A 16,529-nucleotide genomic window follows, 5' to 3' on the forward strand; every position below is an offset into this window, starting at 1 on the left:
ACCCCTTGAAGAACTTTAAGAACTAAAATTTAAACTCCATGGCGGAGCAACAGGTTTAAACAAAGGCTCGATTCTAACTAAAGCCTGACAAAACGCCTGAACGTCGGGAACATCCGCCAGACGCTTGTGCAAAAGAATAGACAGAGCAGAAATCTGTCCCTTTAAGGAACTAGCTGACAATCCCTTCTCCAATCCTTCTTGGAGAAAAGATAATATCCTAGGAATCCTGACTTTACTCCATGAGTAACCCTTGGATTCACACCAATGAGGATATTTACACCATATCTTATGATAGATTTTCCTGGTGACAGGCTTTCGAGCCTGAATTAAGGTATCAATGACCGACTCGGAGAAACCACGTTTTGATAAAATCAAGCGTTCAATCTCCAAGCAGTCAGCCGCAGAGAAATTAGATTTGGATGGTTGAAAGGACCCTGAAGTAGAAGGTCCTGCCTCAGCGGCAGAGTCCATGGTGGAATGGATGACATGTCCACCAGATCTGCATACCAAGTCCTGTGTGGCCAGGTGCTATCAAAATCACCGAAGCTCTCTCCTGCTTGATCTTGGCAATCAGACGAGGGAGAAGAGGAAACGGTGGAAACACATAAGCCAGGTTGAAGGACCAAGGCGCTGCTAGAGCATCTATTAGCGCTGCCTTGGGATCCCTGGACCTGGATCCGTAACAAGGAAGCTTAGCGTTCTGACGAGACGCCATGAGATCCAGTTCTGGTTTGCCCCAACGTTGAATCAACTGTGCAAATACCTCCGGATGGAGTTCCCACTCCCCCGGATGAAAAGTCTGCCGACTTAGAAAATCCGCCTCCCAGTTCTTTACTCCTGGGATATGGATAGCTGATAGATGGCAAGAGTGAACCTCTGCCCATAGAATTATTTTTGAAACCTCCAACATTGCTAGGGAACTCCTTGTTCCCCCTTGATGGTTGATATAGGCTACAGTCGTGATATTGTCCGACTGAAATCTGATGAACCTGACCGCAGCAAGCTGAGGCCAAGCCTGAAGAGCATTGAATATCGCTCTTAGTTCCAGAATGTTTATCGGAAGGAGTGCCTCCTCCTGAGTCCACAAGCCCTGAGCCTTCAGGGAGTTCCAGACTGCACCCCAGCCCAGAAGGCTGGCATCTGTCGTTACTATTGTCCAATCTGGCATGCGGAAGGTCATACCCTTGGACAGATGGACCCGAGATAGCCACCAGAGAAGAGAATCCCTGCTGGTCTCTTGATCCAGATTTAGTAGATGGGACAAATCTGTGTAATCCCCATTCCACTGACTGAGCATGCAAAGTTGCAGCGGTCTGAGATGTAGGCGGGCAAACGGCACTATGTCCATTGCCGCTACCATTAAGCCGATTACTTCCATACACTGAGCCACTGAAGGGTGAGAAGTAGAATAAAGAACATGGCAGGAATTTAGAAGTTTTGACAACCTGGCCTCTGTCAGGTAAATCTTCATTTCTACAGAACCTATCAGAGTTCCTAGGAAGGAAACACTTGTGAGAGGGGATAGAGAACTCTTTTCTACGTTCACTTTCCACCCATGAGACCTCAGGAATGCCAGAACAATGTCCGTATGGGACCTGGCGATTTGAAAATTCGACGCCTGTATCAGAATGTCGTCTAGGTAAGGGGCTACTGCTATGCCCCGCGGCCTTAGGACCGCTAGGAGTGACCCTAGAACCTTCGTAAAGATTCTTGGTGCCGTAGCTAACCCAATGGGAAGAGCCACAAACTAGTAGTGCCTGTCTAGGAAGGCGAAACTGAGAAATAGATGATGATCTCTGTGTATCGGAATGTGAAGATAAGCATCCTTTAAGTCCACGGTAGTCATATATTGACCATCCTGGATCATAGGTAGGATGGTTTGAATAGTCTCCATCTTGAAGGATGGGACCCTGCTGAGAAATTTGTTTAGGATCTTGAGATCTAAGATTGGTCTGAAGGTTCCCTCTTTCTTGGGAACTACAAACAGATTTGAATAGAAGCCTTGCCCCCTGTTCCTCCTTTGGAACTGGGTGGATCACTCCCATAACTAGGAGATCTTGAACACAATGTAAGAATGCCTCTCTCTTTATCTGGTTTGCAGATAATTGTGAGAGATGAAATCTCCCTTTTGGGGAAGAAGCTTTGAAGTCTAGAAGATATCCCTGGGACACAATTTCCAATGCCCAGGGATCCTGGACATCTCTTGCCCAAAATCCTGGGCGAAGAGAGAAAGTCTGCCCCCTACTAGATCCGTTTCCGAATCGGGGGCTGATCTTTCATGCTGCCTTAGAGGCAGCAGCAGGTTTTTTGGCCTGCTTTCCTTTGTTCCAAGCCTGGTTAGGTCTCCAGATCGACTTGGACTGGGCAAAGTTGAAGCTGCGCCACTCTTGAAGTTTCGAAAGGAATGAAGATTAGTCTGTTTGGTCCTTAATTTGTTGGACCTATCCTGGGGAAGGGTGTGGCCTTTTCCTCCAGTAATATCAGAAATGATCTCCTTCAGTCCAGGCCCGAATAGGGTCTGCCCCTTGAAGGGAATGTTGAGAAGCTTAGACTTTGAAGTAACGTCAGCTGACCAGGATTTAAGCCATAGCACCCTACGCGCCTGAATAGCAAAACCTGAATTTTTAGCTGTTAGCTTGGTTAAATGAACAACGGCGTCAGAAACAAATGAATTGGCTAGCTTAAGAGCTTTAAGCTTGTCAAGGATATCATCCAACGGGGTTTCTACCTGTAGAGCCTCTTCTAGAGACTCAAACCAGAAAGCCGCAGCAGCAGTGACTGGGGCAATGCATGCAAGAGGCTGGAGAATAAAACCATGTTGAATAAAAATTTTCTTAAGGTAACCCTCTAATTTTTTGTTCATTGGATCTAGAAAAGCACAACTGTCCTCGACCGGGATAGTTGTACGCTTCGCTAGGGTAGAGACTGCTCCCTCCACCTTAGGGACCGTTTGCCACAAGTCCCGTGTAGCGGCATCTATAGGAAAAATCTTTTTGAAAACAGGAGGGGGAGAGAACGGTACACCTGGTCTATCCCATTCCTTAGTAATAATTTCTGAAAACCTCTTAGGGATTGGAAAAACATCAGTGTAAACAGGCACTGCATAGTATTTATCCAACTTACACAATTTCTCTGGGACTACAATGGCGTCACAGTCATCCAGAGTTGCTAAAACCTCCCTGAGGAACACGCGGAGGTGTTCAAGTTTAAATTTAAATGTAGGCATATAAGAATCAGGTTGAAGTGTCTTCCCTGAATCAGAAAAATCACCCACGGATAGAAGCTCTCCTGCTTCGGCTTCTGCACATTGTGAGGGTATATCAGCCATAGCTACTAAAGCGTCAGAGAGCTCTGTATTTGCTCTAGCCCCAGAGCTGTCTCGCTTTCCTTGTAACCCTGGCAGTTTGGACAATACCTCTGTAAGGGTATGATTCATAACTGCCGCCATGTCTTGTTAAGTATACGCAATGGGCGTACTAGATGTACTTGGAGTCCCTTGAGCGGGAGTTATAGGTTCTGACACGTGGGGAGAGTTAGTCGGCATAACTTCCCCCTTGTCAATTTCCTCTGGTGATAAATCTTTTAAAGCAAGAATATGGTCTTTAAAATTTATAGTAAGATCAGTGCATTTTAGTACACATTCTAAGAGGGGGTCCACAATGGCTTCTAAACATAATTAACAAGGAGTTTCCTCTATGTCAGACATGTTTAACAGACTAGTAATGAGACCAGCAAGCTTGGAAAACACTTTATTAAATGTGAAAAAGCAGAATATAAAAAGCGGTACTGTGCCTTTAAGTGAAAAAAACCAATCACATAAGCTGCAAAACAGTGGGGAAAAAAAAAGCAGTAACCCCTACAAAATTTTTACAGTGTATAATAGACTAAAATAGCATTGCACCCACTTGCAAATGGATGATTAACCCCTCAGGCTCAAAAACGAATCAGAAAAACGGTAAAACCGTTATAAACAGTCACAAGCAAACAAACACAGCTCTACTGTGGCTCCTACCTGCCCATAAAATGACTTTTGTAGGCACAAAAACCCTTTACAAAGGTCCTATATGTCAGGGGACTCCTTCAGGAAAGCTGGATATCTCAGATTGTAAAAACTACTGCGCAATTAGAGCGCGAAAATAGGCCCCTCCCACCATGCACTCAAAGTGAAAGGGCCATAAATAACTACTCCTAGGAGAAATCTAGTCAGCCATGTGAAAAACTAGGCCCCAAATAAAGATTTATCACCCTCAGTAAAAAACGTTTTTTATATATCATGCAAACGTTTTAAATACTAAGTAATAAGAGCAAGTAACATGAATATTACCCTTTACTGCAAGCATGATCCCAGTCTTTTGTTAAATCACTGTAATCAGGCTTACCTTAAATATATCAGGCACTGTCAGCATTTTCTAGACCTTATCTCTCTAGAAAAAAAAAAATATACTGAACATACCTCAGAGCAGTTAATTCTGCAGGCCATTCCCCCAGCTGAAGTTTTCCCATACTCTTCAGTTATGTGTGAATACAGCAGTGGACCATAGTTACAACTTGCTAAGATCATCAAAAACCTCAGGCAGAACTCTTCTTCTAATTTCTGCCTGAGGTAAAAACAGTACAACGCCGGTACCATTTAAAAATAAACTTTTGATTGAAGATAAACTACACTAAAACACCACATATCTCTTGATACTTCCTTTCTTGTCGAGAGCTGCAAGAGAATGACTGGGAGTGGCAGTTAGGGGAGGAGCTACTATATAGACAGCTCTGCTGTGGGTGATCCTCTTGCAGCTTCCTGTTGGGAAGGAGAATATCCCACAAGTAATGGATGAATCCGTGGACTGGATACACCTTACAAGAGAAACACCTTTCACGATTCAGATAGGGCATGTTATTTCAACCAACTATCCCATTCACTTTTATCACCAATTTTGCTTTGTTCTCTTGGTATTCTTAGTTGAAAACTAAACCTAGGAGTTTCATATGCTAATTTCTTAGACCTTGAAGGCCGCCTCTAATCTAAATGCATTTTGACCACTAGAGGGTGTTAGTTTTATCTGTTTTATATAGATAACATTGAGCTAATGCACGTGAATTTACAGAGGAGTGAGCACTGATTGGCTATCAAAAGAACTGAAATAAGGGGGCAGTCTGCAGAGGCTTAGATACAAGGTAATCACAGAGGTAAAAAGTGTATTATAACTGTGTTGGTTATGCTAAACTGGGGAATGGGTAAGAGATATTTTTTAAAACAACAAAAATTCTGGTGTTGACTGTCCCTTTAAACTTTACAAAGATGCTCATTTTTAAAAATACTTACCTTTGCGTTATGGTAAACAGAACGCTGATGCTCCCGCTTTCATTAACTTATCAATGACGATCTGGCTTCCTCCAATCGTTAAGTGCTCCACAAGCTGGACGCCAAAAGGGGCACACAACGATTGGAGGTAGCCGGATTCATCATCGATCTGCTAAAGGAAACAGGAGCTGCAGACGAAGGACCCCCGTTCTATTCACCATAACACAAAGGTAAGTATTTTAAAATATAAGCGTCATTGTTAAAGGGACACTGTACCCAAAAATTTTCTTTCGTGATTCAGATTGAGCATGAAATTTTAAGCAACTTTCTAATTTAGTCTTATTATCAAATTTTCTTCATTCTCTTGGTATCTTTATTTGAAATGCAAGAAGTTTAGATGCCGGTCCATTTTGGTGAACAACCTGGGTTGTCCTTGCGGATTGGTGGATACATTCATCCACCAATAAAAAAGTGCTGTCCAGAGTACTGAAACCAAAAAAAAAAAAAAAAGCTTAGATGCCTTCTTTTTCAAATAATGACAGCAAGAGAACGAAGAAAAATTGATAATAGGAGTAAATTAGAAAGTTGCTTAAAATTGCATGCTCTTTCTGAATTACAAAAGAAAAAAATTTGGGTACAGTGTCCCTTTAAGTGCCCGTTTAAGATTTTTATAGTTACCGGGCACTTATTCATTTAACTTTACAATCAATTAAAAAAATAATTAAAGTTTAAAATGAAATTATAAAACAAGCATTTTATTTAGTATAATGCATAAAAATAACACGCTACACACAGGCCCAGTATAGTCATAATGCCCCATCTTTAAAAGGGACACTGAACCCAATTTTTTTCTTTCATGATTCAGATAGAGCATGCAATTTTAAGCAACTTTCTAATTTACTCCATTATCAATTTTCTTCGTTCTTTTGCTATCTTTATTTGAAATAGAAGGAATCTAAGCTATTTGTTTGGTTCAGAACCATGGAAAGCAAGAACACAGGTTGTTCACCAAAAATGGGCCGGCATCTAAACTTACATTCTTGCATTTCAAATAAAATTATCAAGAGAATGAAGAAAATTTGATAAGAGTAAATTAGAAAGTTGCTTAAAATTGCACGCTCTATCTGAATCATTAAAGATAAAATTTGGGTTCAGTGTCCCTTTAATGTAAAATGAATTTGTTTACAAGTTTAGCTATTGTTTTGGAACTGAAGCAGGTAATTTCACTCATGTAAATTGTTATTGTCATTGCACAAAAGAATCAAACACTATACTATAAAGGGATAGACCAGCTAAAGGACCATTGTTTTAGTGATTTGCATTTCTTACATCAGAGGTATTGTATTTAGCATTCTGTAAATAGAAAAAAACCCTTGCATCACACAGTGAAAACCACTAAAACACTTAATTGCAGAAGAGCATTCACATACCGTTTAGAACGTTACACATGCACTTTCAATTTCAATGCGGATAGCTTTAAAACATATGTAATAAGATGCTTTAAATGATCGGACCCTGTTAGCAGGTTATCAACGTGTAGAAATATTAAGGGAGATAAACAGCTCCAAGTTTTTCTAGAAATGTATTTATCAATCATGTGAAGCATAACAGTATAGCGTATGAAATCTCAATATAGCCTACTAACCTGATACGCATTAAGGAATGTGTAAAAACAAATGGACGGCAAGCTTTCAGGGCCAAGTCGTACACGTTTTGCGGCTTCCTTCATAATCATGATCTTATCAAGTTTGTCAGAGTCTTTCAGTTCTGGAAGAGGAATCCTTGCAAACAAGATAGGATCATTTAAACATTATGGTTTAAACAGATATACAATATATTAAAAGAGAAAAAACACACTTGGCTGAGAATGAACATAAGCTTGAAAAGCTCACTTGTTCATCAGGACCGGTGCCACTCAGGGTGCAGTCTCTTTTAGCCAACTATACAGTACCTTTCACAGAATAAAAATATCACACACTACAGGGCTTAACAAACCCAGGAGCCAGGGAGCCAATGGCTCCTAGAATTTTACCCCTGGCTTCTAACTTTTTGGGTTATTCGTCATATCTATATACAAATATCACTGTCTGGCTCCTAAATATTCTTACTGGCTCCTAAATTTTAAACAGATTTGTAAACCCCTGCCATACTATATCCGTCTGATCCTGCCAAAAAGGCAGTCCAGCCCTGCAATAAAAAGTAGGCCTCCTATTATCCAGAGGATAGCAACAAACCCCAGACATACATTTTGGCCTCTTGTAAATGTTCTCACTACCACAATCTTAAAAAATGCGCTTTTTTTTTGCAGGAAAAATGTTAATTCCATTAGGAACTTAAAGAACAAAAATGTGGCAGGAATATGCACAGTGGGGTATGTCATACAATAGAAAGCCTTTTTAAAAATGGTTATTTATTATATGACTGAGTTATGCATTAACACACAATTCCAATACACTTGGAGGTCTGCAGTACAGGATGCTATTAAAAATATATAGGAATAAAATTGTACACACATGAAACTTCTATTTTTGCAACCTCCTATTGCCCCCCCCCCCCCCCCACTTGTCTCTAAATGATCAGGTACTATAGCCTGATGCTGTAGTACGCCAACCATTATAGACAAAAGCAGCAGGCATCCAAAGGATTTTGCCTCAGGGAAGCAGTTTGGAGCAGCTAGTACTAAGGAACATACATCAAATATCTGAAGCTAACAGTCTAGTTAGGAGGCATCTCTCTGCTTTAAAATTGTCTGTACAGTCAGATTCCTTGTGGCACAACAAGGCATTTCCCAGACTCTTAGTTTTAATATTCCTCAGAAATAAATTAAATCCTGCTTTCATTAGTTACCCTCAAGGACAAGAAGTGGACCCCTGTCCTTTAAATAACAAAGGTAAAGCATAATATTTTATAATACCTATTTTGTGGAGGAGCATGAGGGTCCTGCTTCTTGCTTTTTGATCCCATACTATCCTTCTTAGGCTTTTTCTTCTTTGGCTTGCCTTCTTCGTTTTCTCCTTCCTCATCTTCATCGTCTAAGGGTACTTCAATCTCTGGCTCTTTCAGCAGTCCAAAAAATATCTTTAAAAAGTATGTAAAGTCTTTATTTACAGTTTTAAGAAGAAAAAATAACTTCAAAATCAAGTACAGACTAATTTTCAACTTGTGAAGACATTAAATTGACGATTACTTTGTTTCTCAAGTCATCACAGTACAACTGGAATGGAGACATACAATAAACTACAAAATTGTATTCATCACTGGACACTATCAGTTCTATTTTAATAAACTGCCAGAACATTAACAAGGAATATGTATCTGTATAGCCAACATTTATGTCAAATCATTGTTTCTTTCTGTATAGAGGTAAATAAAACGTTATTTAATTCTACAATACCTGCTAATAAAATTATGTTGTCAAAGCAGAACAAATACCTTTGTTTTATTAGCTTCTCGTTTGGCTTCTCCAGATAAACTGCCCACCATGGCATCAATCTGTTGCTTGCTGCGTGGCATTCCATCAAAGATGTCTATGTACAGGTGCTCTTGAACAATGCTCCAAATCTGATTGTTCTGTCGCTCCTGTAGATGTCGCTTTAGCAACTGGTAGGAGTCACGAGAGATCCGGAGGACAAACTTGCTGGTTCGAAAATCAAGCATGGTCTCGTTACCTTTCATATGCTCTTTTTTCGACAGGCTGGCTAAAATACGAAGGTCGTCTTCATAATAGCATTCCTGGTCCCCATGAAACCTTTTTTAAAAATAGATTTTTTTTCAAAATATGTAACAAATGCTTTCCCCAGAGAAATATATCTATTTTAATATTAGGTAACTTAAAGTGAGAGTCAACCCTAGTGTTGTACAAACGCTAGGATTGACTGTTGAAACAAATAAAGGGGACTTTCATTCATGAAGTATAATATACTTGATGTAGAAAGCTCCTTTATTTGTTTCAACCGATCGCCGTTCTTAGCTGCTACAGCAGCCTACAGCTAAAAAAATTTTTTTTTCTAAGAGCCGACATTTTCACCTCTTAGCCAATAGCCGTGCGGTAAATCCGGCTTGGCGCCCATGGGAGCCGGATTTACTGCACGGCTATTGGCTAAGAGGTGAAAACGTCACCTCTTAGCAAAATAAATTTTTAGCCGGCGATTGGTTGAAACAAATAAAGGAGCTTTCTACATGAAGTATCATACTTAATGAATGAAAGTTCCCTTATTTGTTTCAAAAGTCAATCCTAGCGTTTGTACAACACTAGGATTGCCTTTTACTTTAATATCAGTGATGATAAATTCTACTTCCTATGGTTTTGAAAGTAAGGGGGGGAATAATGGGATTGAGGTGCTCACACTACTGTTATAATACAACTTTAAAATGTATTTAATTAAAATTACAGACTGAGAAAAAAAAAAAAAAAATTATGCCCAAATACCCCATTAAACATAAAAGGACAATGTAACCCCATATTGTGTATTCGTATGGAAGACATACTGTGCTTTACCCCTTGGAAGTCCTGGCTGACAGCCGGAAATAAGGGATGAGCTAAAGTGCAATTTTAGTGGCAGAATGAATAGTCCTGTGGACAATCAAATGTTGATAAGAACGAAAATCTATTAAAGGTCAGTAATTTGAATATTATTCCCTGTTTTCAAATATAACTGTAGTTTTTGAATATTCATAATTAGATTGAATATCCACATTCAAAATATCGAACATTTGATTTAACCCATTGAGTGCTAATATTTTCTAAGGTTTAATTTTTGAAAAAACATTTAACTTTTGTTATTGTTTTTACAGACCCCCAAGACTTACACTGTTGGACAGTTTAGGCGATTCCCTTTCCAACAGTGAGTCTTGGGGGTCTGTAGCTGCTTAGATGCCTGAGATACAGGCTTCTAAGCAGCATGCCCCCTCCTCCTATACTTAACATTGTTAAGTATAAATAAAGTTGCACAATGACGTCATCACCGTGCATCATGTGAAGCCCGGCAATGCCCGTCACTCTACAGGCAACAATCGCCGGGGTAGCAGCTGTTAGGAGCCCCCAGATCTCCCTCAAGGTGGGAGAGTGCTCATGACGGCTCTGAGCCGTCATTGGCACCAGAGTGAGAAACTCTGTGACGGCTCAGAGCCGTCATTAGCACTCAAAGGGTTAAAAGGGATATGAAACCCATTTTTTTACTTTCATGAGTCCGAGCATGCAATTTTAGGCAACTTTCTAATTTACTCCTATTAATTTTTCTTCGTTCTCTTGGTATCTATTTGAAAAAGTTGGAATGTAAAGCGTAGGAGCTGTCCCATTTTTGGTTCAGAACCTGGGTAGCGCTTGCTGATTAAATGTAGCCACCAATCAGCAAGCGCTACCCAGGTGCTGATCCAAAAATGGTCCGGCTCCTAATCGTATATTCCTGATTTTCAAAAAAAGATACCAAGAGAACAAAGAACAATTGATAATAGGAGTAAATTACAAAAGTTGCATGCTTTGACTCATGAAAGAAAAAAAAAAGGGTTTCATATCACTTTATCAAATACTAATCAGAAGTTCAATAGTTCATGTGGTAGGGAAATTTAGTAAATTGAGATTAATATTCAATTTAAAAATTTTCTTATTCAAATCTAATATTTTGTAAATGTAGCATTAAAAATAGTATTACATCGAATGAATGTTAAACAAACATTCAAAATTAGAAAATAACAAAGGTGTTAAAATTAGTTTAATTTCTCAAATGCTGCAAAACGTTTGCACATCCCTACCGGAAATACGGCATCAGGTAGGAGTGTAAGAAAAAATAAATAAAAAAAAATATCTATATCACAAATACACTTTGCTAAAACACCAGATTAAAGTTTCTAGGCCTGTAACTATCTAAATATAAATAAAGATAATTTGGAAAGGTCCTTACTTTTCAAAGAAAGCTTTGGCTTCATTTTCATTCTGGTTATATACAAGTTCCAAATACATATGCACAAACAGGGGGTAGAATAACTGAGAAAGCTCTGCACGATGACAATCCAAAACGGATTCAATGAATTTCTTCAGACCACTGTAGTAATCCTGATAGAGGGCTGGATCTCCTTGTTGCGTGTAGGCCGACAGAACCGCACTAACGTCTGGCTGGTCCTGTGGTCCACTACTTAAGGAACCTGACAAAAAGAGAAGGGAAATTAAATTACCTTTGTACTGTTGGTATCTATGCAACTCATTCAAGAATAGAAATAAAATTGGAATGTGGTTTGAAAGTGCATGTTTTTAATTTTCACTTTACTGTCCCTTTAAAGCACTGGTTTTCTAGTGGCTGAATAGCTGTTGCCTTAACTTCCTTAAAGGGATGTTGTACTTGGGAAATAAAGGGGGAAAAAAATGGATGTCAAAAGCAAATTTTGATGATTTAGATATAGCAAACACTTTAAAATTGATACCGATCATAATATATACCCATCTTGGTCTCATTGTATTAAGCTTGGTCCCTTTCATCAAGTGTATATAGGGCTAGATTTATCAAAGCCGAGGCGTACAGAAGCATGTATACGCGCCCCTGTACGCCTCAGCTCGCCTGTGGCGGGGCGAAATTACCTGCAGGTAATCAACATTGCACACGAGCGCAATTTTACGCTTGCGTGCAATCCCACCCCCTGCCCGCGCACAGCCAATTAGGCACGGGTAGGAGCTGTCATTCTCTTCGGTCGGACTCGACCGCGGAGATTGAATTTCGCCACCTTAGAGGTGGCGAAGAGGTTAAGGAAGCAGCGGTCTGGTGACCGCTGCTTGATAAATTACGGCGAGCAAGTTCTTGTGAGAACTTGCAGCCGTAGGGCTTTGGTAAATCGAGACCATAAAAAGTAGTCTTATAAGCATGCACGTGTCTTGAGCACTATGTGGCAACAGCATATGTAGCAATGTTATACAATCAACATATTGGAGTGCAGTAGCTTCAGCTACTCTATGGTAAAAGTAAGCTAGTGCTGTATAGCTAGAACTAAAATTCTGAACACAAGCTAAGAGTAACAGTAGTATTATGTGAAGGCACCATTGTGTGTGTTCCCTGATGTAAAAGCACATTACCTTTACAGACTGCTTGTATAACGGTGCTACACACACTACTGCACCATAGCGCTTGAAAAAAATATGCATGCTCATCAGCCTACATCAGTATGCCCTGGTGGTAAGGGGACAAGCTTTAACCAAACAGACCAAGAGAAAGAGGTAAGTTTTAAAAAGGGACAGTCTACTCCGATAGGCAACGCCTTTACTACTCATTCCCAAGCTTTGCACAACCAACATTGTTATATTAAAAAGGGACATGAACCCAAAATATTTTATTTTATGATTCAGAAAGAGCATGCAATTTTAAACAACTTTCAAACTTTCTTCTATTATCTAATTTGCTTCATTCTCTTGATATCCTTTGTTAAAAAGTATATCTAAAGTGGATCGGTAGCTGCACATAGATGCCTTGTGCGATTGGCTCACTCAAGTGCATTGCTATTTCTTCAACAAAGGATGCCTCGAGAATTAAGCAAATTACATAATAGAAGTAAATTGTAACGTTCAAAATTGTATCTGAATCATGAAAGAAATGTTTGGGGTTTCATGTACCCTTAATATACTTTATAACCTTTAAACCTCTAAATTTCTGCCTGTTTCTAAGTGACTAGAGACAGCATAATCTCAGTGCATTGTTATAGTTTTTCACAGCCAGACACTGCTAGTTCACATGTGCCATATAGGCAACATTGTAGTCATGAGTCAGCATTGATTGGCTAAAATGCAAGTATGTAAATAGCACCGAGATAAGGGGGCAGTTTGCAGAGGCTTAGATACAAGTTAATCACAGAGGTAAAAATTATATCAAATATAACCGTGCTGGTTGTACAAAACTAGGTGATGGGTAATAAAAAGGGATTATCTATCTTCTTAAACAATAAAAAAAAAATTGGAGTAGACTGTCCCTTTAAAGAAGATAAAGTTTAATTTTGAAATCCATGTCCCCTTAATACATTGCCATTTATTATATTTTCAATATGTCAATAACACCATTCTTGGGTTGCAGAAGTGCACTGCACATGCATAAAAAGTCTGGTGACATCATTGTTACTGCATGTGAAAGAACAATGCATAGGGCAAAAATAGTTTTGATTGCTAGGTAGGAGTGTGTGTGACAGGTAAAACCACCACCATAATTGCGTTCATGGTCATGTGACCAGTCCTTTTTACACAAACCTGCACATGGCTAATTTGAATATGTACTAATAGGGTTTTGGGCACTTGTATTTCCCTGGTCATACCTATCGTTTCTGATACTGTAAAATGTTGCATTTTAAAATAAATAATATTGCTGTATACATCTATACAGTTACAGGGTTATGTGCATTTGTTTGCTGGCAAAGTAAAATATCCCTTTACGTTAATGCTGAGCAACTAAAGGTTAGAGAGAATTTACAATACATTGTTTATTGAAGTTTTTTTTTTTTTTTTTATGAAGACCAACAAAAATGCCTATCAAATAGGAATTTGCACATCCAAGTCTCTTGTTAAATGGTAATGTTAAAGGGACAGTCACAGTATACATCAATTTTTATATAACTGCATGTAAGAGACACTACTATAAATATGCACAGATACGGATATAAAAATCTAGTATAAAACCTTATTTAAAAGATCCCAGTTTAGCACGGTTGATGAGGTTAGACTGGGACATCCACTGAAATGGGCTGAGAAACAGACACTCCCACCTCCCCTGCATATGAAAAGACCCATTACACAAACAAGAGAAAGCAGTAGTCTAGACATAAGTATACATCTAAATCTTTGTGCTAATTTTCTCAACCACCACAAAAGCCCAATGTTATGTAAAAATAAGCAAAACTATACATTTTTACAAATACACACCAAGATGGGCAATATAAACCTATCTACAAATGTATCATGTACAATGTGTCTTTAAAATGTATGCTATTCTATTAACAGCTTATACACCAAATATTTCACATGCCTGTTGACTTGACAAAATTGTTACAAACTAAAAGGGACAATTAAGAATATTGAGAAGCTAGACAGTGATGTATTTATTTTTTATAGCTAGATAAAAGTGAACTATTCTAGAAACAGTAACAAGCTACTCTGCTGGAGGATATTTAAAGAACCTTTTATACAAGCATTGTTTTCATTACTTATTATGTACAAAAAACATACCCCACCCTGATGTCACCCATGAATTTGGAAAACAACTAAAAACCACAGACCCTAAGGTAGCTTACCACCTTAAAAACTCTGATTTGAAGGTTTGCTAAATCATGTAAATCAGAACCACCATTTGTTTCTATAAATATGTTCAATTTTATTGCAAGACAGGAGGCTCCTATTTTGCTTTACTGAAAATGCCAGCAGTAAGACATTAAAAACAAAAAAGAAACATTTTTCAATTAATTCTGCATGTATCAAATCCATTACACTCCAAAGCCTCTAACAATCATATTGACTCCACCATATTCTAACAGTGATCTGTATATATCCGCTAACAGCTTCAACATTTCATTAGTTATTTGCTTACACTTAGCCTTCACATCTACGACAGACTAGAATCATTACTAACTTCATGCAATGACAGTTTTGTATTTAAATCCTATGGTAACTACTAACTAGTGGTCAATCGGTATAAACCCTGAGTGTCTGAGGCCAGCAGCTTAGCATATAGTGTACGGGCGCTGAAGCAGGTTAGTGGAAGAGGAGCCTGGATGATCATTACTCACTGCTGCTTGTTCTTTTACAGACATTGCTCCACTAAATAACACTTATTTTGAGGGTAAAAAAAAATGTTTCTCTTTATTAAATGTACACTTTATATCAAGTGGCATCAAATAATATCAATATCAAGTAGCAAATGAGTTCATGTAACATAGGGCTTTACAAACTGAAGTGATTAGGTCACTTAAAAGTGAATTTCTGGTGGCTCTAATTAAAATAATATACCTATACATCTCCGCACGCAAAGCTGCAAGTGTGCCCTAATTCCAAAATAGCAGCAGCAGAAAAATAAAATAAACGTTTTTTTAATTTTAAGTTTAGACAGACGAGTAACATTCGTGCTGAACTTCCTTGTGTTTATAATAAGCATCAGATACAAGGCGCGTATTTATATGAGGAGTGCAGGAATCACGCGCCTGATTCTGTATACAACTCGTATAAATTGGTGACTTTAGTACCAGGACATAACACAGCAGGAGCCCCGAGGTACCCAACTCCCGCACTCACCTTTTCCGGAGCCCGCACTGGCAGCGGTGGCAGAGGCTGAAGCTCCGCTAGCCGCACCAGACACCAGCCCTGCATTCCCTGTGGCACCAGTAACCCGGCTCAGCAGGCTCTGCTCAGTCCCGTCCACCTCTCCACCTTGCTCCGGACTTAGTGAGGACACGTCATCCGCGTCTGCCAAACCGGTCTCCCGCTTTAGGATGTCCGCGGACTCCTTCAGGTTACTCTTCTTGAGGAACTGCAGCACGGCCAGCAGGGTCTGCCGGTCAAAACCCTCCGATCCGGGCTGCGGGGTAGCGGAGATACATGGTTGGGGATCAGCTGTCTGAGGACTAGCTGCTTTGGGTGAAACCCCATTCCCGTTACCCAGAATATTGTCGGCATCATTCCCTCCCAAAGGCTCGCTTTTAATCTCCGCATGCGGTTCAGGATCTGCCTTCACCACCTCGTTCAGCTCCTCTGGCAGCGCTGCCATCTTGCAGCGACAGTTTATTCAATCACGACGTCTCGCTTTACGACACTACGGGCAAACGCCCATATTTCTTACAACACCTTACGACAGTTCTGGCAAAACATCGATACAAGGACAACCGCCCTCGGCGGACACCCATATCTGAGTAATAATATATATAGTCAACCTCAAAAAGTTATGCAATGTAGAAAAAAAAGTTTACTGTTTTTCCCCCCACAAAAGTAAAAAGCAAGTGAATGTTCTTCGTCTGTAGTATTCGGTTATAATAAGGACAAATGGCTAAATCCAGCGTTATATCCTGAATAGTTTCCATAGGCAGATTTGGAGCTACAAAGCAAAACACAACAATAGGTTGTGTTATTTAGATATATTGTCTGTAAACAAACATACAGTTTCTCCCAGTAATATTGATCACCATTGCCTATTGTTATAGAACGTTTTATACAGATGACAGTCTTATTAGTTTCACATATAGAGGACTGTTATATCCTGAATAACTCACTTTAAAACATTAA

At 39.3% G+C, this 16,529-nt stretch overlaps 1 protein-coding gene across 1 annotated transcript in view; it reads right to left on the bottom strand.

Annotated features, from left to right (window-relative positions):
• TAF5 (TATA-box binding protein associated factor 5) overlaps positions 1–16,017 on the bottom strand; it is a 42,338-nt gene extending 26,321 nt beyond the window's left edge. The window contains exons 1-5 of the mRNA XM_053692450.1: positions 15,546–16,017; positions 11,197–11,437; positions 8,729–9,044; positions 8,211–8,374; positions 6,942–7,077 (exon numbers count right to left, since the gene is read on the bottom strand). Of these exons, the coding sequence (XP_053548425.1) occupies positions 6,942–7,077; positions 8,211–8,374; positions 8,729–9,044; positions 11,197–11,437; positions 15,546–16,017 (1,329 nt within the window). The remainder of the gene's footprint in view (positions 1–6,941; positions 7,078–8,210; positions 8,375–8,728; positions 9,045–11,196; positions 11,438–15,545) is intronic.
• Positions 16,018–16,529: the final 512 nt, after the last annotated feature.

The sequence above is a fragment of the Bombina bombina genome, chromosome 9 (assembly GCF_027579735.1).
Source record: "Bombina bombina isolate aBomBom1 chromosome 9, aBomBom1.pri, whole genome shotgun sequence".
Taxonomy (NCBI): domain Eukaryota; kingdom Metazoa; phylum Chordata; class Amphibia; order Anura; family Bombinatoridae; genus Bombina; species Bombina bombina.